The sequence below is a fragment of the Girardinichthys multiradiatus genome, chromosome 20 (genome assembly GCF_021462225.1).
Source record: "Girardinichthys multiradiatus isolate DD_20200921_A chromosome 20, DD_fGirMul_XY1, whole genome shotgun sequence".
Classification (NCBI taxonomy): domain Eukaryota; kingdom Metazoa; phylum Chordata; class Actinopteri; order Cyprinodontiformes; family Goodeidae; genus Girardinichthys; species Girardinichthys multiradiatus.
In genome coordinates this window covers 48225389-48250854 of record NC_061812.1, presented here as the reverse complement: position 1 = coordinate 48250854, position 25466 = coordinate 48225389, and the positions used below count along the sequence as shown (strand labels likewise).

Below are 25466 nucleotides of genomic sequence, written 5' to 3'. Positions count from 1 at the left end.
CTTCGAGAAGAGTACTTGCTGGGGAGAGTTGGACCAAGAATCTCAAGGATCAGTACAAATTATGTATTCGTCATTGCACTTCGTGGTCAAAGTTCAGCTATCTTGAACTTTGACTGCGGCGGGAGCTCACAAAGTGGTGTGCTGCGCTCCGCTTTACTCGACGCAGCAAGAAACAGCCCATTGAAAATCATGGATTTCAGAGCACAGCGGCAATTGTGTCCCGTCCTGTCTGAAAGGCCCAGTAGACACCAGGGATACACAAATTTATTGGTTCAGATCATACCTGGAAAATCAGTGACCAGTGACCATGTATTATCCTCAGTTCCTCTACCATTTGGGTGCCACAGGGTTCCCACAACGGCAGCTGCTATAACGCACCCGTGTGCTGTGGAGCTATCAGAACCAACCTCTGCTATTCCTCCTGCACCCAGTCCAAGGGCATGGGAATAGGGAGACAGAAAGGAACACATCTATCCCCTTGTTTGGCCAAGGCCAGTGTGAGAATACATCCACACCCTGTGGGGGTTCGTCTTGCAGACCAAATTGTGCACTGAGCATTTTCTTGTATGGTAAGCATGTTCACTCCTCTGTACCGAACCTGCTCCAAATCTGGAGTGTAGGTGTGTGCTCATGTTGAGACCCATGGCCATGGATTTCAACATTAAACTCCGGTACGAACTCTTCTGGAACTTTTCAAAATAAATTGCATTAACCTTCTTCTGGCACAGCCAGGAAACGGGATAACTGCGGACTTCCTGTGACGCCACTACCCAAATAAAAGCACAGCTGTTGCTACATCCGCAACAGGAGGGGGACAAATCGCGCTAATGTCTTTTGCTGGCAAAAAGACATAAACTCTTCAAACTGGATCCAAGAGTCTCATGAGGTCACGCGATCATATGCAAAAGTTAAGTATGAGTGAAGCACTGTTTGTGTACCTGGTGATTTCATTCATAAAGAAGGGAAATTAAGGTATAAGCATTGCTGACTTTTTCTCCGAGCCATGCAGAAGCAAACGGTGTTTGAGAGAAACCCCTGCAAAGATGCGGTCTCCCAGTCTGGAAGGAAGACCGCAGAGACCGCCTCATTGTGTTAACCCATGTGGTCAGCGGACAGAACGGGCCACCCAGCTACAGCTCCGGAGCTAACCCTTTTGTTCACAGAGCGAACGCACCTTCAACCCCCCCGCGAAGCTACCGAGCTAACCGCTTGTTGACTGTGGACGTTTCTTCAAACTTTGCCCCATGGACAACATTTCCTCACCATGGTCAGAGGTTAGGTTTGGGCAGAAAAACAGTTAGGATGAAATGATCTGAACGTTTTCATTCTATGAAGTTTGGTTTTATTTGTGTGAAACTCGGCTATCTTAGTGCTAGCAGGCTATCTGCAGCACACGTGCCCTGTTTGTGTTCTGTGTTTGTGTGTTTTAAGTTAAGTCAAGTTGCTCATAATGCGCCGTCTGCGCTTATGCATTTTAACCCTTTTATTAACGGTATTTTTAAAGGTGTGTGTTTAATTCTGGTGCTAAATAATATTTACCCAGAAAGGTTTAGTCTTCAATCCAGTAAATAATAGTCCCTAAACATCATTTACTAGATTTGATAACTAAGTAAACACCATTAAGCCCCATTTCTCTAGAGAGATTTGGCTCTTTTCCAAAATACTCAATAATATTTCTTCAAATATTATTTCAATAAATAAAGGCAGCTAATTAGACACCGTTGAGAAATGGTCATCCAGAAGGTTGATTTTATTCAGCAGATCATTATTTAAAACATTATTTTATTAACATAGTATTTTATCTGATCTTGCATTGTGAGTGGTTGTCTAAACGTTTGCTGATTATTTCCTAAGTTAGTTCCAAGACTAACTTAACTTCATTTCCAGATCCTTCAAGATAATCCTTGGTTCTCAAACATAAACATTGCATGGTAATGTTGCATCACTCTTTTGGTCATGGTTTTCAATCATCCTTAATCAACTTGTTTATATTGTACATAGCCCATTAGTCTCCGTTATTCTTTAATTCTGCTTGGTAGTTTAGTTGGATTGTTTTAGCATAGTAAAGAGTTTGTTAATTGAAATATGTTTGACTTTGAGTTGACATAATTTTGTTAATAAATTCTTGTATTTTAAGAAATTGTGTGAATTCATTCCATGTGTGTGCAGAGTTTGTGCTGTTCAATAATGTTAGCGCTCGTCTCACACTTTTCTATTTTGTCCTAATACCATCGCCTTACTGGGCTGGTATTCACAGGACAACCCTTAACAGACCGAAATATTATTTGATAAAATATTAAAATATTAATATTAAATATTAAATATTAAATAATATTCTCAGATTAATAATCACAACACTCACCTAACACAACACCCATCTAACTATGTCCAACAGCTGCCCCGAACAGACACACTCCCTGACGTTTGATGTAAGCTGCTGCCATGTTTTGTCTGTGTGATCAGAAAAAGCTGATCCTGCAGCAGTAGGGCAAAGTGTCTGATTGGACAACAGAGCTCTTCTCCCAGTTTAGGGAGATACCCAGGTTGGATAAATGGGACATAAATGCCCCGTTTGTCATCATGTGAAGCGTTGTCTTCATGATGAAAAGAGACAAATCCAGAGGATCCAGGAGGACTGAGGAGTCATGGCGAGACCCTTGTGATGCTTGCTGCTGCTGGAGTTTCTTCTGGAAAAATGTTCTAACAGGAATAAGTGTTCTTGCTGTCGCTGAAAAAAACAAGGAACACAGGGCCTACACAGCAGATGAGCGTGGACTAAAGTTTTCAGTGATTGCGCTGCGTGCCAAGGGATAAACCTGCTAGCAATAGCTTTAAAGGGTTAAGAACTCCCTGTTTAGGGTACGTCAACTCAACATACATCAAAAATTGGCATGTATGTCATAATACAGGTACATCTCAAAACATTAGAATATCTTAAAAACAATTCTGTATTTTTTGTCGTTCATGTTAGAACATGAAAACTATACAGGTCCTTCTCAAAATATTAGCATATTGTGATAAAGTTCATTATTTTCCATAATGTCATGATGAAAATTTAACATTCATATATTTTAGATTCATTGCACACTAACTGAAATATTTCAGGTCTTTTATTGTCTTAATACGGATGATTTTGGCATACAGCTCATGAAAACCCAAAATTCCTATCTCACAAAATTAGCATATCATTAAAAGGGTCTCTAAACGATCTATGAACCTAATCATCTGAATCAACGAGTTAACTCTAAACACCTGCAAAAGATTCCTGAGGCCTTTAAAACTCCCAGCCTGGTTCATCACTCAAAACCCCAATCATGGGTAAGACTGCCGACCTGACTGCTGTCCAGAAGGCCACTATTGACACCCTCAAGCAAGAGGGTAAGACACAGAAAGAAATTTCTGAACAAATAGGCTGTTCCCAGAGTGCTGTATCAAGGCACCTCAGTGGGAAGTCTGTGGGAAGGAAAAAGTGTGGCAGAAAACGCTGCACAACGAGAAGAGGTGACCGGACCCTGAGGAAGATTGTGGAGAAGGGCCGATTCCAGACCTTGGGGGACCTGCGGAAGCAGTGGACTGAGTCTGGAGTAGAAACATCCTGAGCCACCGTGCACAGGCGTGTGCAGGAAATGGGCTACAGGTGCCGCATTCCCCAGGTCAAGCCACTTTTGAACCAGAAACAGCGGCAGAAGCGCCTGACCTGGGCTACAGAGAAGCAGCACTGGACTGTTGCTCAGTGGTCCAAAGTACTTTTTTCGGATGAAAGCAATTTCTGCATGTCATTCGGAAATCAAGGTGCTAGAGTCTGGAGGAAGACTGGGGAGAAGGAAAAGCCAAAATACCAGAAGTCCAGTGTCAAGTACCCACAGTCAGTGATGGTCTGGGGTGCCGTGTCAGCTGCTGGTGTTGATCCACTGTGTTTTATCAAGGGCAGGGTCAATGCAGCTAGCTATCAGGAGATTTTGTAGCACTTCATGCTTCCATCTGCTGAAAAGCTTTATGGAGATGAAGATTTCATTTTTCAGCACGACCTGGCACCTGTTCACAGTGCCAAAACCACTGGTAAATGGTTTACTGACCATGGTATCACTGTGCTCAATTGGCCTGCCAACTCTCCTGACCTGAACCCCATAGAGAATCTGTGGGATATTGTGAAGAGAACGTTGAGAGACTCAAGACCCAACACTCTGGATGAGCTAAAGACCGCTATCGAAGCATCCTGGACCTCCATAAGACCTCAGCAGTGCCACAGGCTGATTGCCTCCATGCCACGCCGCATTGAAGCAGTCATTTCTGCAAAAGGATTCCCGACCAAGTATTGAGTGCATAACTGTACATGATTATTTGAAGGTTGACGTTTTTTGTGTTAAAAACACTTTTCTTTTATTGGTCGGATGAAATATGCTAATTTTGTGAGATAGGAATTTTGGGTTTTCATGAGCTATATGCCAAAATCATCCGTATTAAGACAATAAAAGACCTGAAATATTTCAGTTAGTGTGCAATGAATCTAAAATATATGAATGTTAAATTTTCATCATTACATTATGGAAAATAATGAACTTTATCACAATATGCTAATATTTTGAGAAGGACCTGTATATTACACAAAGGACCTGATCTTCAAAAGATTTGCATGTACAAAAACACACGCAAATCTGTTTGCATCACCAAAGCTGATCTACAAACAGGTTGGTAATCGGATTGCGTGTGCAAAATCACTTTTTAGCATGTGCCTTCGTGAATGTGCAAAACATATCATAATGATCCAAATGTGCAAATTCATGGTAGGAGGATATGCAAATGTCATCCCTTACCACCTCGCAATGTGATTTTCAAAGCCTGAAACGGTTTGCGGGTGCAATTTTTGCATGTGTATTTAGCACGTTTGAAATGCAGGTGCTAAATGGGACGCAAAAATGTCTGCTTTCACTTTGGCCAGAAAAAGGCACACATAAAATAACAGATGACAATCTTCTGTACATGTGCCAACAGATTTGGGCTGTCAAAAATCAAAATATAAAAAATAGATGGGAATGGAGGATTCTATGTATGATACTCTTAGCTCTGATTTGGAGCCAATCGTAAACAAAAGCCGCTATATTTCTCGTATGGTAAATCTCCTTGCAAGACTTTCTTCAACATCATTCCAGAGTAACATCGCTATCAATGATCATCTGCTGAATACGCACAAACCTGATCATGGCAAAATGCGCACATAACTGATCAAGCGCACACAGCCTGTACACACACACAGCCTGTACTGTGTGCACACAGTGGGTCTTTTGCACATCATGCAAAAGACCCAATGTGGTTTGATGTTGATAATATAATTAATAGGAAAGATCTAAAGACATTATAAGGAAGATTAAATCTTTCATTTGCAAACTGGATGCTAAGGTCACTTCTTAGCACCATTTTAAGGCAGCTTTTCCATGTGGTGACAAAGAAAGTGTATGGTTTATCCTTGTCACTAAACAAGCATTATTGACATTAATGTTATGTCATTGCAGGGCAATCAGAGCTTGATCAGTTTGATTACGTTGTTTAAATGTGAACATATGCCAGGGGAGGGTTTTGTTTATGCAGTAAAAAATTATTTTGTGTCACCAAAAAACTATTTAAACAATTAAACATGTAGTATATTGTTAAAATATTGGCAAAACAAATTTTGTAAAATCATTGGAAAATCATTTATTTTCACGTACATAAATGTTCGATTTAACGTTTTTGCAGGACATTTATGTGACGCTATGTTTTAAAACTAGCAAAGCTATAACATGCAGATTGCCAACTCCTACAGCAATCTATTTTTATGTTGCTAATATTACCTTCAGGCTTAAATATTGTGGCTGTTTATGATAAATTCTGAACTCTTCAAATATACTCTCAAAAAAACAACAGAACCCGGTGAGCGTCAGAAAACAATTAAAAGATCAAGGAAGACAAATTAATTAACAGACACATTTGTGTTTCATATTGTTAATATTGATTGACTGATTTGTTGCGAGTTACATCGAGCAAGAAAATAGAAATAATCTCATCAGGGCAGATGACAAACCTACTGTGAGTAGCACAACAAAAGTTAACTGTAACAGTCTAGAAAAGCAAGGGCCAAATTTAGCAGAAGGAAGAAATCAGCGAATGGATCATTTATAATAATGCAGTGTAACAATCCCTGCATATTTCTAGCTACACAGCAGAGGATCTGTTTGCTTTTCCTCTTGTTCCAGCCAGTAGCACACGCAATTTCCTCATTTAAATAGGGCGGTCTGTACCTGTTTTACACCTGTCATCCATTGCACGCACGATCTTTGAAAATGGCGTGCAACACGCCCACTTATTGCACGTGCAGTTTATTTATAGTACACGCAAATTAGCACCCGCTATTTGAGATCTTTGAAGATCAGACCCAAAAAATCAAAAAGCTACTGACTTCCTTGTGAGTAAACAAAGAGATAAAAGCATATACTTGGCTAAGGTTTGTCAGGTCCTGAAACTTCCTAAAGAACTTCGAAAGATACTGCCAAGGGGAAGTGTTGAGTTTACATAGCTCTCTGATTTTCCTATAAAATCTAAAAGCCGCCTACTTCTTTGTGAGTAAACAGTTGTGAGAATATAAATGTGTAACATCAACTGGCCAGTGTATATGTGTGTCAGTCAATAACAGTAAGCTAGCGGAAATAGCATATGGGATACATGTTATACTTACGGACCTTGACTGGTAGATGCTAAGCTAACGGACACTAGCTCACTGAATAAACTCTACTGTGAAAAAGCTTTGGTGTTTGAGAGATAAAGAAATAAGCTCTCATTTGGACCAGGAAACAGTGCTGTACCATCTGGTTGGTCTGAGTGTGAGCGCACATGTGTTTACAAGGTTTCTCCATAAAAATATGCAATAGTGAGTGTGAGGAGCCACAGACCTGCCCCCGTGGACCCGGGACAGATACAGAGGAGATCTGAGCCACAGACATCCAAAGGCCTCCTAGAGCACAGGAACCCCAAGAGAACCACCGCTGGGACTACCATAACCCCCCTAGAGAGGAGCAGGGGAGAATCCCAGATCCCAGAGGAACCCCCCCCATGCGTAAAAGCAATCACGCACGCGCACCCAATGGACGTCATATACTCACTCACACTCCCCAAACATACTCTATACTCCCAGGTCCTGGTGCCGATACCCCATAGGGACAACCAGCCCCCAGATCCAGGAGGTGGTCCCCTTCCCTTCGGGGGTGGAGACAGGCAGACCGCCCCAGCACCTGAACCTGACCTGGGCTAGCCCGGGCTCGTGCCTGAACCTGAGAGACGCCGGCACGGACCCCAACCCCCCACCCTGACCCCAGTCCCCAACCACCCCCATCCTCATCCGGGGAGGGGGACATGCACATAAGAGGGGTCTACATGGTCCAAACAAGCCCGCCAACCAGACCCGCCACAGAATAAAATAGTGCCAACCCCCCAATGCATTCCGATCCTAACCCCAAGAGCCCTCCACCCCCAATAAACCCGACATGAATCTCCCCACTGGGCCACCCCCAACCAGGACAAAGATATCGAACACATGCCCCCGAACCCAAACACCATGAATCACACCCCCACAGCAAATGGGCATACTCCCACAGGAGAGCTTCATCGCCGAAATGCTGACGAAGCAACACCCACACAGCACAAGCTCCACACACAGCCCCGCTCCAAGCAACCCCGCCGTGTCCCGCCCACACCACACAGCGAGCCGCGACAGCAAGGAAAGGGCCCCACGCAACACTACCCCAGCCCACAACAGAACCCCCAACCACACACCAGGATGGGCCAAACTCACCCGGCAAGAGTTCCCCGGCCATCCGCAAGCACTCGGGGCCGGCGTCCCCCACCATGACCCCACAAACACACCACATCACTCCAACTGCAGCGATAGCCCAGGGACAGACATTACATCCAGCTCAGCTCAACCACCAGAGCAGCACACCACCAAGCCCGCCCAACCATTCGGCCAGCGTCAGCAGCCCCAGCCCATCAGTTCATTAGAGGGAAACATACAAAAGCCAGGTAACCGGGCCAGGGAGGCTAACCGTTCCAGGTCACAACCCACCAGCCACCCCAGTGCAGGCACAAGACATGCTCCACCGCCCCACCCGCCTAACCGCCAACCGTAGCCCTGCGCCCTGCCAGGTGCCAGAGCGACAAAAGGAATCATTGGAGGAAGGCCACCACAGCATGCCCAGGGGTGCCCCAAGATGCCGGCCACCCACCCTGCAGCACGGTACACCCCGCCGCACCAAGCAGGCCGGCGAGCCAGCCCCTTCACCAAAGTGAAGCCATATCTCAAGCAACATTGCACACTGCCCGGCCAAGACCCCCTCACCGGAGCCCGGCATCCCCCCAACTGATGGACCAGGCACCGAAGCCAAGGAGTGAGATCCAAGGAAATCCAAGCGATCCAGAGAGCGCCAAAAAGCCAGCCCCAGCACAACACAACCCCCAAGACCCGAACCCCAACCCCATCCCAGATCTTGACCAGAAGGCCCACTCCCTCTCCTGGCCTCCGACCCCAGATGTGAAACAGCGAACGGGGGTGTGAAAAAACCCCAAGCCTACATCCGCCCGCTTAAATGTGGTGTTGATGTGTGCTGTTGTAGTGTGCATTTAAAAAGAAAAATATGTGGGGAAGAGAGTCTGCCACACCCCAACCCACCCAGAACCCAAAATGTCTACATGCTTACATTTCTACAACTTATCCCTTAGAGGTGAGCGCAGGCACCAGACGTTAGGTTAATAAAATACCCTCCCTCTTGATGCCATTGAGCGCACTGAGGCATAGGCACATCCACCGGCCCAAAGGCTAGGGACAGACACCAGGCACCGAGAACCGACCGAAAACCAGGACCAAGTGTGGCAACAAAACACATCCTACACCAACACTGAGGCCGCCAATAAGCCACATCCGACCCAAAATGGCAAGCCCACTCAAATGGAAACTCCGGGCCAGCATAGGTACATGCACCCCCCATAGACAAACTAACCGAAACCCCCAGGGCCAGCCAGGCAGTCAAGCAGACCCCGTGATGCACCACGCCACCCACCACCATGCCCAAGGGAAAGACGTCGGCCCAACAAGCCGAAGAGTGCCCCCCGAGGCGCAGAACCACCAACATCCATGCCAGCCAAGCCGCTCTTCCCCCCAAGCCAACGCCACTGCAACACCAAACATCCTTCCATACATCGGTAGGGGCATGGTGAATACCACCAACCCCAAGCACACACCACCCACCAGGAACCATCCAGCAGACAAGCAAACCCCACATCAGTATAAGGCCGAGAAGCCCTTTGCAACCACCGAGCCCAGCGACGCCCGTCCTGCAGCATCAACACTCAGAGGCCGGAGCCACCGCACACAGGACCACCGCCCCAACATCACACCATGCGATACAGCAGACAGAATGCAGCAAAGATCACTCAAAGTAAAAGCCGCAATTTAGTGATGGAGGAGTCCAGAGATCTAAACCAGTCAGATGATTTTTTTATTTGGGATCATTGAGAATAAGTAATTGATTTTTAGCAAGACCATCGTTTTAATTGAAGCAACCCTGCCCATGAGTGATATGGGTAGAGATTTACATCGTGCAAGATCGTCTTCCACTTTTTTGTAAAGTCTGCCAATTTGGGAGAAATATTAATACCGAAACATGTAATATTTCCTGACTGCAGTTGTGTATTAAGGGAATTGTGGAAAGAACAATGAATTGGAAGAACTGTCAATTTCAACCAATTTATAGAATAATCCAAAATATTTTAGAAATAATTTATCAATTCAACTACCTGAGAGACAGAGGTTTGCGAATGCTGGAGAAAAAGTAATAAATCGTCTGCATAAACACTGATTTTATGTTCAATATTCATGCATTTTATGCCGTTAATATCTTTAGTTTGCCTGACAGCTGCCTCTAGTGGTTCAATAAAAATTGCAAATAATGAGGGGGGAAGTGGACATCCCTGCCTGGTGCCCCTCTGACAATAGAAGCTGGAAGATTTTGGTTATTGGTCCTGATACATGCCGCTAGGGAACTGTATAATATTTTTAACGAGTTTATGAAAGAGTTTCCAATACCAAATTTAGCAAGGCTGCAAACAAGAATTTCCAGTTAACTCTATCAAATGCTTTTTCTGCATCTAGAGATAATATATTGGTCTCAATATTTTTACTTAGTGTATTAAATTAAGTAAGCTGCGTGAATTTGTGGATGAATGACTCCCTTTTATAAAACCAGTTTGGTCTGGCTGTATTATTCAGAGGAGTTACCTTTTCTAGTCTTTTTGCGAGGGCTTTACAGATTATTTTGAGATCAACATTTATAAGGGATATGGGTCGATAGCTGGTAGGGAGTACTGGGTCTTTTCTTGGTTTTAACAGGAGAGTTATGTTGGCAGGATTCATATTTAGTGGAGGTTTGCCACTTTCTTCTGTTTCCTGCAACATTCTTTGGAATGTTGGAGCCAAACTATGCCAGAATTCTTTGTAGAAGTCTGTTGAGAATCAGGGCTTGGAACACTTTATTCAGCATGCTTGTGAGAGCTTCTTGGATTTTGGCTGACGTCAGTGGTACATACAGGGCCATCGCTTGATTATCTGATAATTTAGGAAGTGTTACTTCATCCAGAAACTGATCAATGTCCTTATCTGACGGGTCTATCTGTGGTGAATATAAAACTTTGTAGAAATCTCTGAAATCTCTTATTCTTTCAGGATCATAAACTCTATTCCCTGTTGAGTCTTTAACAGCAAATATAGTTTTCTTTTCTTTATATATTTTTAGCTAGTTAGCTAAAATGCTACCTGATTTATTGCCCTGTTCAAAGTTTTCTATTCTAAGTCTTTGCACAAAGAATTGTTTTTTTTTGTCAATGATTTCATTTAATTCTAGTTTGACCTACGTAGTTTGCCCAGCATTTCCTCTTCCTGGGAAGCTTCTAACAGTTTAACGGTTTCTTCTAATTTCCGAAGATGTGTGTTTTCTTTTTTCGTCTTATGTAATGAGAATGAGATTGTTTTACCTCTCATCACTGCTTTCCCTGCCTCCCAGAGAACAGAAGTTGATGTCCCTGGGAGGTCATTAAACTCCAAATATGAAGTCCACTCTTCTTCAAAATATTTGATAAATTCTTCATCCTTAGGTAATGATGTATTAAACCTCCAGTTTTGGCTTTGTGGGTTTTCTCTCTTATTTACTAGAGTTAAGGAGACAGGAGCACGATCGCTGACAGCTATAGGGAGTATCTCAGTGTCTGAAATATCAGTTAACAATGAGCTGCTGACTAAGAAATAATCCAGACGAGAGTAAGAGTGATGGACATGGGAGAAGAATGTATATTCTTTTATGATTTGGGGTTGTTTGGTTTTTGGTTTCGGGTTTTTTCTTTATATGTTATTTCACAGTTGAAGTTTTGAATCATGTTTCTGTTTATTTTTCTGGTCATGCTTTAGTCTTGTTCATGTTTTGTCAAGTTTGCTTTTTGGATCTGGTCATGCTTTAGTTTCATGCTGTTCTAGTTTCTGTTTGTTTGTATTCAAGAGTCTGTTTTGCTCCAGCCACCTTTTGTTTTGTCTGTCAATTATCTTTATTCGGTTCACCTGCACCTAGTTAATCTGTCTTGCTTCACCTGGTTCACTCTCCATATATACACACCTGTTCTGTTTATTCCTCGCAAAAACATTTTTCAGATCATGCTCATGTCTTGTTGTTCGGATCATGCCATGCCTGTCTTGCCTGCTAGTTTATTGTTTTGTTCCTGCCTCCTCCTGTGAGTGAGTTTTTTGTTATTAAATCTTTTTTCTCTTACCATCGTGCTGCCTGCTCGTCTGCATTCTGGGGTCCTACGCTACACACAGCCTAACACATTCTCTGTGATTAGGGTGAAGAGATTGCCATGCATTGCAAAGTTCGTAATCACTTATGTACTGTTTAACTATATTTATTGATTGCCAAGTGCGCTGAGTCCCTGTTGTGCTCAGCCTGTCTATTTCTTAATTTTGACCAAAGTTGAGATCACCCCCAAGAAGAAGTGAGCAATCCAAGTGTTTAGACAGTGCAAAAAAAAAAGAATGGAAGAATGGGGGGTCATCAACATTTGGGGCAAATATACTGACAATACATATCTTTTGGTTATGTATAGATATTTTTATTATTATAAATATACCCTCTGGATCTGTAACTGTGTCTAATACTGTAACGTTAACATTTTTGTGAATTAAGATTGCTACTCCCCTTTGCGTAGAATTATACCAGACAGAAAACAAATGAGGAAACTCAGGTGATTTGAGATCATTGGCAGCAGTGGCAGATTTATGAATCTCTTGTAATAAGTCAACGTCTGCCTGTAGTCTTATAAGCTGATTAAGTTTTGTCACATGGAATGTGCATGGAGCCAGCACCAGAGAGAAAAAGTTTTAAAAATATTTTAGTGTGCCCATAGTTTTCCATGTGTCGCTAAAGACAGCGCATCTCACCACAGAAACAGATAGACCCAGGTGGAATCATAATTAGTACTTTGTGTTACCTGATATAAAGTCCAGAAGCAGAGACATAGCAGAGAAAAAGACAGGAGATTAAGAAGGTGCTGGGGGAAAGAGGGGGTGAGAGATATAAGGTTATGTTAAGGAATATTTGTGTGTGTGACTGTGCATGTTTGTGTGTGACAGAAAGAAAAAAGAGTGACAGAGAGATGCGGTAATGAGAGTAGACAAAAAGGAGCGAATACCCAAAAGCCAAGCATTGGCCCCGCCCACATCAAACTATGTAGACATCATACTGAGCTGTGCTTTACATTAGATGACATTTGCCAGTTATCTAACCAGTGTTACATGTTTTAGACTAACATGCTGTTGCTCCTAATAAAGCCACGGAGTGATCACCCGGTCCCTGAACAACTGACCATTGACATAAAGTTTATCTACAGCCACTGCAGCTCTGGTGCCTTCGGTGATACATTTCTTCCTGATTGGGAATAAAACTCACCTCCGATCAAGGATCTCCTTTGGGAACTGGTCATTATCGCTGGTTCATTCCCTGCAGCTCTCTGCCCCGACTTCTGACCTGCTCTTTTTGCTTATCATGCTCGAACTTTGCTACAATTGACCGAGGTAGGTTGTGATCAGGCTTCTTATCTCCAATCCGGTGAACACGATGGAAAGTGATGTTTTTTACCTCGTCATTTGGGAGTTTCAGCTGACGGAGAAATTCACGGACCATGTATTCAGCGTCCTCCTCTGCCCGTTCTGGGATGATGGAGAAGACAATGTCGTCTCGCATGCCCCGAGCCTGTATATCCAGGATGATCTCCTTCATTTTTTTATTTTCTCCATATGGCTGCGTCATTCCATCGGTAAGTGTTTTCACGCTATGCCTCAGCACTTGGTTCTCAGCTGTGAGTGAAGCGAGTTGTTCCTGGCTAAAATCCAGAGACTCCCTCAGAACTTGAAATTCCCTGTGGAGAACTTCCACCAGGGCGAGTCGAGCATCCAGCCTGGTTAAACTCTTGTCGATAGAGTCCAGGACATCAGCATAGCTTTTCTCTGGAGAGATTGTGGAGATGCTGGCCGAGCACTCTGAACAGGTGCATTTTGATGTTGGTGTGGCCATGGGTGGAGATTTTTGTGGCTTGCCCATTACAATGTTATCAAAACATTTGTCCACGTAGCTCTCCAGGCTATCCAGGTTTTCCTCATCCAGTTTCTTTTATTAGGAAAATATCAGACACTGGTTAGTATTTTACATGTTCCTGTGTTCAGCTTGAATTGTTTTACCTGAGTTCGGTTGTGTTTGTTTACCAGTATACCACCATATTACTTATGCACAACTCTCACAAGATCTCAGCCGCTCATCCCGAGACAGTAATGCCATGGCAAAAGTAACAACAGTTCAGATTTAAAAACTAGAGGGAACAAGATCTTCCAGCCTGTGGAACCAGGGTCATGTGACAGTTTGTCATCACAGATTTGTTTAGTTGACTCTGTGGGCTCTCCTTGTACAGTGTTTTGTGACTTTAGGAATACATTTTACTTGCTTACTTAATTTTATATGCTCATTAGAAGTTGAGATGTCTTATTAGAGCACAATAATTACACCTGATCTGAAGATTTTAAGAAACGCTAACTCACCTCTCTCCACTCCTTTGTACCCAGACCTTGAACGTACAGCACGACCACTGAAAAGAGAAGAGTGTGTTTAGGACATCATGATGTTCAGGCGGAAAAACATCTGAAATTACTGCAAAATAAAACGGTAAGCAGTGAAGAATAAACTGAAGTGTCGGTAAAAGAGTTCTTTCAACAAAAAGAAAAACCTTCCTCATTTCTTAGTTAACTTAATTAATACATTAATGTAAACAGGAATGTTGATCAAGTGTGCAGTATAACCATATTTAACTGAATAAAAGTGTGATGTCACTTTTATAGTTATGTCAAAAAAGTAGGACACCCTACAAAAGTTTTTGTGTTTTGGAAAGTTAATACCAACTTTAATAGAACTGAAAAATTCAAGTAATTCAAATGTATAATAAAACAGATGAAAAAAACTTTAAAATGTTCCGTAAAATTTAGGTTTAAGAATTGTAATTTCTTATGAGGAATTCATTTGGATACCCACACATTATTTCTTACTTAAAATGGCTATAATCACACACACTATCACATCAGCTGCATATGATGAGAACATCATTATTGAGAATTTTAAAGGAGGTTTACTCAATTTAAACCTCATACATTTAGTTTGTTGCTGGTGACTGTTGACGTGATAATAATACCATGCTTAGATCCAGAAATCCGTCTGAGCCTTCAGAAAGAAGATTGTAGAGTAGCCATTCCACTCTACAGAAAATAGTCTACCTGGCAATATTAATTTTCTGTTAATAAATGTAAGGCACGGAGTTGGAAGTGTCATTGTTTGGAGATGCTTTGACCACAACAGTAACCAGCCAGCTCACAATCTTTTAAATCAATGTGATTTCTAACGTGCTTGAGGACAGTGTGAGAACATTTGTAAAAAAGGCTGAAGCAGAACTGCTCCCCACAACATGACAATGACCCAAAACATACCAGTAAATCCACCAAGAACTGGCTAAGAATTAAAAAAACAGAAAACTTAAAATTGGCTGAACATGCAAAAACCCCTCAAACATATCACAGCTAAAAGAGTGGAGTGGAACGAACTTTCCTTAGACTGATGTCAAAGACAGTAGAAGGTTCCAAGAAGTATATCGCTGAAGTTACCGAAGGGAGTTAGACAAACTTTTAGAGGGTATGGTGTCTTAACTTTTTCCTCTGTTAGAAAACATATTTGTTATTATTTTTTGTTTAAGAAGTAAATCAATATACATTTCTGGTGTTTGTCTTTGGGTAAACAGGTAAAAAGAAAATATTGAACAAAATTTTTACTAAAGTGTTACCTTTAACTTTTTTTCTGTTATATTTGCAGAAAATGGTGGTTTCCATTTTATTTGTTTCATTTGTCTTCCATTCTTACTTTGCTAAAGGTAAAACATATACAAATATATTCGCCAGAATCATAGTCAAGTCAAGTCAAGTCAAGTTTATTTTCAGCAACAAGGCACTCAAAGCGCTGTACATGAGGAAAAACATTACAGGTCCTTCTCAAAATATTAGCATATTGTGATAAAGTTCATTATTTTCCATAATGTAATGATGAAAATTTAACATTCATATATTTTAGATTCATTGCACACTAACTGAAATATTTCAGGTCTTTTATTGTCTTATAACCGATGATTTTGGCATACAGCTCATGAAAACCCAAAATTCCTATCTCACAAAATTAGCATATTTCATCCGACCAATAAAAGAAAAGTGTTTTTAATACAAAAAACGTCAACCTTCAAATAATCATGTACAGTTATGCACTCAATACTTGGTCGGGAATCCTTTTGCAGAAATGACTGCTTCAGTGCGGCGTGGCATGGAGGCAATCAACCTGTGGCACTGCTGAGGTCTTATGGAGGCCCAGGATGCTTCGATAGTGGCCTTTAGCTCATCCAGAGTGTTGGGTCTTGAGTCTCTCAACGTTCTCTTCACAATATCCCACAGATTCTCTATGTGGTTCAGGTCAAGAGAGTTGGCAGGCCAATTGAGCACAGTTATACCATGGTCAGTAAACCATTTACCAGTGGTTTTGGCACTGTGAGCAGGTGCCAGGTCGTGCTGAAAAATGAAATCTTCATCTCCATAAAGCTTTTCAGCAGATGGAAGCATGAAGTGCTCCAAAATCTCTTGATAGCTAGCTGCATTGACCCTGCCCTTGATAAAACACAGTGGACCAACACCAGCAGCTGACACGGCACCCCAGACCATCACTGACTGTGTGTACTTGACACTGGACTTCTGGCATTTTGGCATTTCCTTCTCCCCAGTCTTCCTCCAGACTCTGGCACCTTGATTTCCGAATGACATGCAGAATTTGCTTTCATCCGAAAAAAGTACTTTGGACCACTGAGCAACAGTCCAGTGCTGCTTCTCTGTAGCCCAGGTCTGGGGAATGCGGCACCTGTAGCCCATTTCCTGCACACGCCTGTGCACGGTGGCTCTGGATGTTTCTACTCCAGACTCAGTCCACTGCTTCCGCAGGTCCCCCAAGGTCTGGAATCGGCCTTTCTCCACAATCTTCCTCAGGGTCCGGTCACCTCTTCTCGTTGTGCAGCGTTTTCTGCCACACTTTTTCCTTCCCACAGACTTCCCACTGAGGTGCCTTGATACAGCACTCTGGGAACAGCCTATTCGTTCAGAAATTTATTTCTGTGTCTTACCCTCTTGCTTGAGGGTGTCAATAGTGGCCTTCTGGACAGCAGTCAGGTCGGCAGTCTTACCCATGATTGGGGTTTTGAGTGATGAACCAGGCTGAGAGTTTTAAAGGCCTCAGGAATCTTTTGCAGGTGTTTAGAGTTAACTCGTTGATTTAGATGATTAGGTCCATAGCTCGTTTAGAGACCCTTTTAATGATATGCTAATTTTGTGAGATAGGAATTTTGGGTTTTCATGAGCTGTATGCTAAAATCATCCGTATTAAGACAATAAAAGACCTGAAATATTTCAGTTAGTGTGCAATTAATCTAAAATATATGACTGTTACATTTTCATCATTACATTATGGAAAATAATGAACTTTATCACAATATGCTAATTTTTTGAGAAGGACCTGTACAATGATACAGAAAATCAAACACAGAAAAACAAATCAAATAACACTAATAATCTTAATAAATCCTATCGGGTTTACTGGTAGAAATTGGTTCCAAGCTACTCTTAATAATAAAGCATTTTATGTTAAAAGAAGATGATAATATTGATAGTCTCATCATTCCACTGAATTCTAACTAGGGAAGCGGAGTCACTGGTACAAAACAACTTTAATCCACATTTTCAAGTGCTAATAATATATTGCTTTTTCTGGTACTGAAGTTGAACTAAGTAATAACAGTCCATTGTAGTCTAAGTAAGAAAGCTGGGTCATTGGTGTAAGAGCAGCTATAGTCCAAATTTTCTATTACTAATAATGTTTGGTTTTCGCTGGTAATCCTTCTGATAAAACTAAAAATCTATGAAAAAGTAATGAAATTACGCAATTAGGTGCAGTGCTAAGCAACACACAAGAAGAAAAGATTTTGCAAGAGTGCGGTGGAATCCTGGGGGTGCAAATATATAACTGTGAGTGTGTGCAAGAATTAGACTGTCAACACAGTCTCAATTGGCCGCAAAGTCTTATCTGGGTCACAGCTATTCGGGGGTGCTGGGAAAGAGCGCCATGTTTACATAACATCCAGGAGATATTTTGTCGATAGCCACTTAGCAGACGTTGCCAAGGCCATTTTGGGGCACCAGATTTAGAAAAACAATACGCATTCTGGTTCAAGCAGTTGTGTGGATTTCCAACCACTTTAAGAGTTTTTACTGTTATCTTTCAATTGCAAATCCAAATATCCAAATTTCTGGGACTTTCCCGCAGTTCTGGAGTGAACAACCTTCTCCATGATTAAATCCTTTCACCTCTGAGTCCAAAAGTCGCTTCCAGGCTACAATTCAGTCTGAGCATTGATCGCTCTGCAGATTCCATCCAGCATCGCAGGCAGCTTTGGACTTTGAATAGCTGCCCATGTTCTGCTACTCACTCAATAGGTCAGGTAACCGCCGGCTCCAAAAAGCAGAAACCCTGTTATCAAAAATCCAAATATATAAACGTCTTCTGCGTCCTCAACAGACATTGTAGTCAAGCACACAATCTTGCACTCTTGCCAGGAATTCATTGTGTATCCACAGAAGAATGTACCAGCTGGGCAAGAGGGTTCTCCTTTACTCTGTCTTCCCATGGAAAAATTTTGATCAATTGCGTTGAGAGACCAGCTGACCAAATCCATAATTTGCAAGTTTGGAAGATATGTAAAGTGAGGCTCTGAGAAAAACACAGACAAAAGCAGAAGCAGAACCAGGAAAGAGGGAAGGATGTAGGTCTAACAAATAATAATAATAATACATTTTATTTAATAGGTGTCTTTCTGGCACTCAAGGTCACCTTACAATAAATACAAATCAATATTAAAAACAAGAACACATAAAAAATTAAATAAAAATATAAACAGCAATCATGCAGTTAAAATGTAACAGTGCGAAATAATCAAGTGCAGAAGGGAGTCCTAAACAAGAGAGTCTTTAGTGAAAATTTGAATTGAGAAAGTGAATTTATGTTCCTTAAATCGGTCGGTAGAGAGTTCCAGAGCCGAGGAGCAGAGCGGCTGAAAGCTCTACCCCCCATGGTGGTGAGACGGGCAGAGGGAACAATCAGGTGAATAGACGAGGATGATTTGAGAGTGTGAGAGGGAGTAGCAACGTTGAGAAGATGGGATAGATAAGGTGGAGCGAGATTATGGACAACCTTGAAAGTGAGAAGAATGATTTTAAAGTCAATACGGAACTTGATGGGAATCCAGTGGAGTTCTGACAGAACAGGAGTGATGTGATGGAAGGAAGGGGTTCTAGAGATGATACAGGCAGCTGAGTTTTGAACTAGTTGAAGCTTATGAAGAGATTTGTGTGGAAGACCGAACAGGAGGGAATTGCAGTAATCAAGACGGGAAGTGACAAGGCTATGAACGAGGATGGCAGTAGTATGTAAAGTGAGGGAGGGGCGAAGACGACTGATATTTCGCAGATGAAAATAGGCGGACCGGGTCATGTTATTGATGTGAGATTGGAAAGAGAGAGTACTGTCGAGGATGACACCCAAACTCTTTCCCTGAGGCGAAGGGGAAACAGAGCAGTTGTCAATATCAATGGAAATACCGTTTGTTTTGGATAATGTGGTTTTTGTGCCAATTAGGAGAACCTCAGTTTTTTCACTGTTTAATTTAAGTAGATTGGTGGAAAACCATGATTTTATTTCAGCCATACGGTCAGTAAGGGAGGTAGACGGAATGTTGGGAATGGGTTTGCAGGAAAAATAGAGCTGGGTATCATCCGCGCAACAGTGGAAACTAATATAGTGTTTCCAAAAGATATGGCCAAGGGGGAGGAGGTAGATTATGAAAAGAACGGGACCCAGGACAGAGCCTTGGGGCATACTGGAAATGACAGAAGAAGGCTGAGAAGAAAATGCTTTTAGCTGAATAAATTGAGAGCGATGGGAGAGATATGATTTAAACCACTTTAGAGGGGTCTGAGTAATACCAATGGAGGAAAGTCTATTGAGGAGGGTGGCGTGACAAATGGTGTCAAATGCAGCACTTACGTCAAGGAGGATAAGGATGGAAAGTAAGCCTGAGTCAGCTGCCATGTTGAGGTCATTGGTGACTTTTATGAGAGCAGTTTCTCTACTATGGAGAGGGCAGAAACCAGATTGGAACTGTTCATACAGGTTATAATGAGATAAGTATGTGTGAAGTTGAGTTGCTACTACTTTTTCTAGAATTTTGGAGGTGAAGGGTAGATTAGAAATTGGTGGAAGATTATTGAAGTTAGTGGGATCTGCACCAGGTTTTTTCAGAATAGGACTGATCACTGCAGTTTTGAATGATGCAGGAACAGTTCCAGTGGAAAGAGAGGAATTTATAATAGTAGAAATGATAGAAACCAATGAGGGAAGACAGGCTGTAACCAGCACTGAGGGGAGAGGGTCTAATTGACAGGTGGATGGTTTAAGCTTCAGGATGATATCTGAGATTTCTGGGATGGAAGGGAGATGAAAGAAAGAAAAGAAATAAGTGAGAGGAGAGAGTTCAGAGGTAACATTGGAAGTTGGTTGTCAACTAAGATGATGGTGAATTTTCTGGATTTTTTCATTAAAGAAAGACATGAGTGAGTTACAAAAGTTAGTTGAGTACAGACGAGGAGGAAAAAAGTCTGGGGCTTGAGTAATATTCTTATATAATGAGAATAGTGACTTTCAATTTCCTTCATTAGAGCAGATTATATTAGTGTAGTAATTGGATTTTGTTTGAGTAATACAGTCCAGTCCTTGTAGGGCAGCATGTGGTTTTTGTACATGTCTTTATGAACAGAAAGTCCAGTTTCCTTTTGAAGCCGCTCAAGTTGCCGTCCTTTGGCCTTCATGAGTCGAAGTTCAGACGTAAACCAGGTGGCATAACGGGAGAATGACACAGATTTAGTTTTTAGCGGAGCCAGGGAATCGAGTACAGAACGAAGACCAATATTGTAGCGTGATACCAGTTCGTCAAGGGTGGTTACATTATGAATGTCCATTTTGGACAATATTATATAGCCCCACTTATCTCTCTACATACTAAATATTTGATAAATGTATCCGTGGATTTAGTCTTCCTATGTCATTAGCAAAGGATTATCTGCTTATTTAACCTGGTAACTAAGTTAGTCAATATTGCAACTCTGTTTTTGTTGCATGAATATTTATTAGTGCAAGACTAATTCCTTTGAGAGGAAATGGAACGAATTTGGCATCAGAACAAATCTACCAAGAGCAAATATTCCCCTTCTCAACTCTGGGAATAGCCCAACTTGGCGCTGTCTTGAAAGGATTTTGTGAAAGAGTCTACTGCGGGACTGACTAATGACAGTTTCCTTTGAAGTTGAGCAAACCCCAAGAATGCTAGAGCCAAATGTGAAGAGACAACACAAAGCAAGGGACTACACCTAAACAGGAGAGAGTGAAAGCATGCTAACACACATGCTAACGCACGGCTGTCAATACGGTTCTGCCGTGTTGATGCCCAGACACTCAGCATCTCCTCAGGCCTCCTCAAGGTTAAAAGCACAGCACTTCCACTAAAATTGCTCTTCTTTCTGCTTCTGTTTCTGGGTGTGCTGTGAGAATAATGTGCATTTTGTTCTGTGAAAATGTTTCTGCTTTTACTTCTGTATGGACCCACCAGTCATAGTGACTGACACATTCTGAGAAGGAGAATAGCACAAACCCTCTCCCACCAGTTCTGTCCTCCGTTTCACATCCAACTCCTTGTGTCCTTCCATTTTTTTGCAGGGCCCATGTCTTACTTGCAGTGTATTGCAAAGGTTTTCCTACTCTTTGAACATTTTCACATTTTGTCACACCCCAACCCAAAACTAAGGGAAAGAATGAAACAAGACAGTAATGTCATGGCAAAAGTAACACACCCCATCCTGATACAGTTGCTGATACAACTCTGAATTCCATTATACATCCAAATACATACACATTATACCAAACAGGTCCACATGAACAGCAACATATAAATATATATTTATATATATTTCAAGGATGCGAGAGAACTTGATGCTCTACCTAATGCAAGGCTGGACTGGCAATCTGTCTATTCTGGCAAAGTTCCTTGCAAGTCAATGGCCCTGGGCTGGATGGCCTGCCTGGGTTCATTCACCAACAATTACACTGATCACCTCTAACAGCCAACAACAGCAGGGGTTGCATCCCCTATGATAGAAGCAGAAAGTGTGTGTGTGTGTGTGTGTGTGTGTCAGAGCATGTGCAAGGCCCATATATGTGCGTGGGAACACAGGTGTTAGCAGAGCGACATGAGAGAGGCAGACGTTAACGGCTAAACCTGACTTCTGACTGAGAAAAGTAAGGTTACAGCAACAAGCACCATTACTCCTTAAGCAGACAGCTGATCCCTGTGTCTGTTTTCTTCATCTGGACACAGTTCTAAGAGTTCATCAAGAAGCATGTAGCAGCTTTGGCCCAAAAAGAAATTATCCCTGCCAATGTCAACCATTATTTTGAGGCTGAAGCAAAAAAGGCTTGTTCATTTAAAAACTATCAAAGAAGAATGAACACCTAAAAATAATGTGCTAAAAATATCGACATCACTCAGAGCATTTCTGCTGCTGTGTAACTGCCATCTGGAGATTAGAGAAAACCCAAATCACTGATTCACCCAGCAAGACACCAGATGGAGGGTCACCATGATTAGCATCACCAGGCTGGTTTCAAACACCTAGTACTATTTTTATGCATAGGTATCTGATGTTGTTTAAAAGATATGTGAAAGTAGATATATTTGTCCATAGTCAAGCCTATATTTTCTGTAGCTCCTGTAGTCTATGCCAGCAGCAGGAATAAAATAAATGGTAAATGGACTGAACTTATATAGCACTTTTCCAGTCATACAGTAGTGCAACACCCCTTCCCACTTCTGCATTCATTAATGCATCTTTTAGTTATCAGGCTCCTCTCCGTTGGAACCAACTTCCAGCCTTAGTCCTTGATGCAGGCACTCTGTCTACTTTTAAGGCTAGGCTTAAAACTTTCCTTTTTGATAAAGCTTATAGTTAGACAGGCTTAGGTTATCCTGAGCTATTGTAGTTATGCTGCTATAGACTTATAGCTCTTTATGCTTATTGTGTCCTAGAGGACATAATGACTTTCCCTTTACCTCACTCTGCTACCTTGTCCTACTACTCTCCAATTTTGCATTATTTGTTGTTATTTAAATGTTTAACTCTTAAGGTTTCTCTTCCTAGAACCTACATCAGACCTGGCTCTGTGTTTAGCTGTGACACCTTTCTGGAGGGGACATTGACTGAGCTGCTGCTGCCAACAACTGCATGTTCTTCTGCAGATGATACACTTAACCCTGTCTCTCTCCTAGACATGGGTATTGGCTGAGCTTTTACTGCAATTAACTGTGCTCTCTTTCATCCTTTAGACTTAAAAACTGGCTCCGAGCTAATCAACTTAGCTGTTTTTCTCTTCAAGATGAAGCCACTAAAAGAGGCTACTACTGCCATTTACTTTTTACTTTACTTCAACATAGAAAGTACTCCTAGATAAGTGCTTTTGTGTTTTTTTTCTAGGGGGTGGGGGTGTTTATGCTGTCTTCTTAAACCCCCAGAAGGTCATACAAGATGGGTGCTCACACTGTGCCTGGTTCTGCTGTAGGTTTCTTCGTGTTAAAGTGGAGTTTTTCTTTCTGCCGTTGCTACATGCATGATGGATTGCTCCAAATTCAATGACACAATTCAAGCGACAGTGTACTTGCTTTATGCTCATCCAGCAGGAGTGAATCCTGTTAGTCAATAACTCGATGCAATCTGCTGTATTTCCTCAGATAGAAAGTGCTTTAACCAATTTGAATAAACTTGACAGTGTTGTTTGATGAGTAGAATCAATGGGAATGGATGTACTTGACTTGGAATCTGTATGATTTGATTGAATTGACTTTTTTTAAATAAAGTACCCTGAGTTGACAGGTTGTGGCTTAGCGCTATATAAATACACTGAACAGAATTGAACTAAATTATCCACTTTCTCTTTGTCCTATTTTCGTCCACTCTGTGAAAGGAATGATGGCAGGCAGTGTACGGAAAGCATAATGTTTCTGCTTTAGTGGGAGAGGTGACTAGTCAAGCACAATGACTAACTACTGGGACCACTACATCTCAGTTCTCTCTGCTCCTTTTTTTCAAAGAGGAGAAGGAAAAACAAATAAACAGTGATGCTAAATTAATAAATAGTGAAATGTAAAAACAGACAGGAGGCTTACAGTTCAATAAGGGATGACATCCCATTTTTTGAAGACATCCATTACTGCAGACCCCTTCCGATAGGTTTTTATCTTTTTCTTACAAAGAAATGGAGAGAACCAATGGAAACTGCTCTGAACTTATAGTACCTATTACCACTGGATAGTTTCTGGTAAGTTTCTTTATTCATCTACATAGATACAGAACTTTCTTCCCTAAATGTAGCACTTTCTATTTAAGTATGTACACTGGGAGCAACATGTTGTGTCAAAAATACATGTTCAAGGAAACACACTACTGACTTTCTGAATGATGTATGATGACTCTACTACAACAGCGAAATCCAATAAAAGACGTCATTATGAATAACGAGAAAGTTTAGCTAGTTGATGTAATTCAGTGTGTATGTGTGGGAAAGGCATATCAAATTAAGTATTACAGCTTAATTTTGCATATTTATAGTTGGGACATGTCCCTATGAATATTTTAGAAGATGTAGACAGTCCTCTGCTATATTAAAAATGATAAAATTGTAAAATACAAGTTTTATAATGAAGGCAACTCATTTAAACATACAAATTGATTGCCTATGGAATGTTGGCCTGATCCAAAGCAAAAATAAAGTCCACTGCAAACAATCTTGTGCAAAAACACAAATGGTTATACTGTTACCTTCATCTTTTTGTATTTTTCTAATGTGTTCTAAGGTATACTGAAGAACATCTTAAAACATCTTTGGGTTTTTATTAGTAAACCTACCACATGTATAACTCTTTAAACACATATATATTCAATTCAATTATATTCAGTTTTATTTATATAGCACTAATTCACAACACATGTTGTCTCAAGGTTCTTCACAACAGTCAGGTACATACATTCCTATTAATCCTAACAATTGAACAGTGCAGTCGGAGTTAGCTTTTTATTCAAATTGGATAAAAAGTTTTTCTATCTAAGGAAACCCAGCAGATTGCATCCAGACAGTGACTTGCAGCATTCCCTCCTCCTGGATGAGCATGTAGAGACAGTGGACAGTCACTGGTGTTGACTTTGCAGCAATCCCTCATACTGAGCATGCATGTAGCGACAGCGGAGAGGAAAAACTCCCTTTTAACAGGAAGAAACCTCCAGCAGAACCAGGCTCAGTATGAGTGGCCATCTGCCACGACTGACTGGGGGTTTGAGAGAACAGAGCAGAGACACAAAAAGAACACAGAAGCACTGATCCAGAAGTACTTTCTATGGGACGGAAAAGTAAATGTTAATGGATGTAGCTCCTTTAGTCGTTTCACCTAGAAAGAAAGAACAGATAATCTCTGAGCCAGTTTTCAAGGTTAGAGTCTGAAAGAGAGCACATATAATTAGTTACAGTAAAAGTTCAGTCAATTTCCATGTCTAGGAGAGAGAAAGGGTTAAACACTAAAAGACAGGGCTATGTGGATCATCGGTAGAGGGTGAGCATTAAGTTGTTGCC

At 41.6% G+C, this 25466-nt stretch overlaps 1 protein-coding gene across 2 annotated transcripts in view; it reads right to left on the bottom strand.

The window, feature by feature from the left end:
- LOC124857578 (copine-9-like) overlaps positions 1–25466 on the bottom strand; it is a 347174-nt gene that overhangs the window by 257377 nt on the left and 64331 nt on the right. For both annotated transcript variants that reach the window (XM_047348904.1, XM_047348903.1), the window contains exon 3: positions 14156–14202. In XM_047348904.1, the coding sequence (XP_047204860.1) occupies positions 14156–14202 (47 nt within the window). The remainder of the gene's footprint in view (positions 1–14155; positions 14203–25466) is intronic.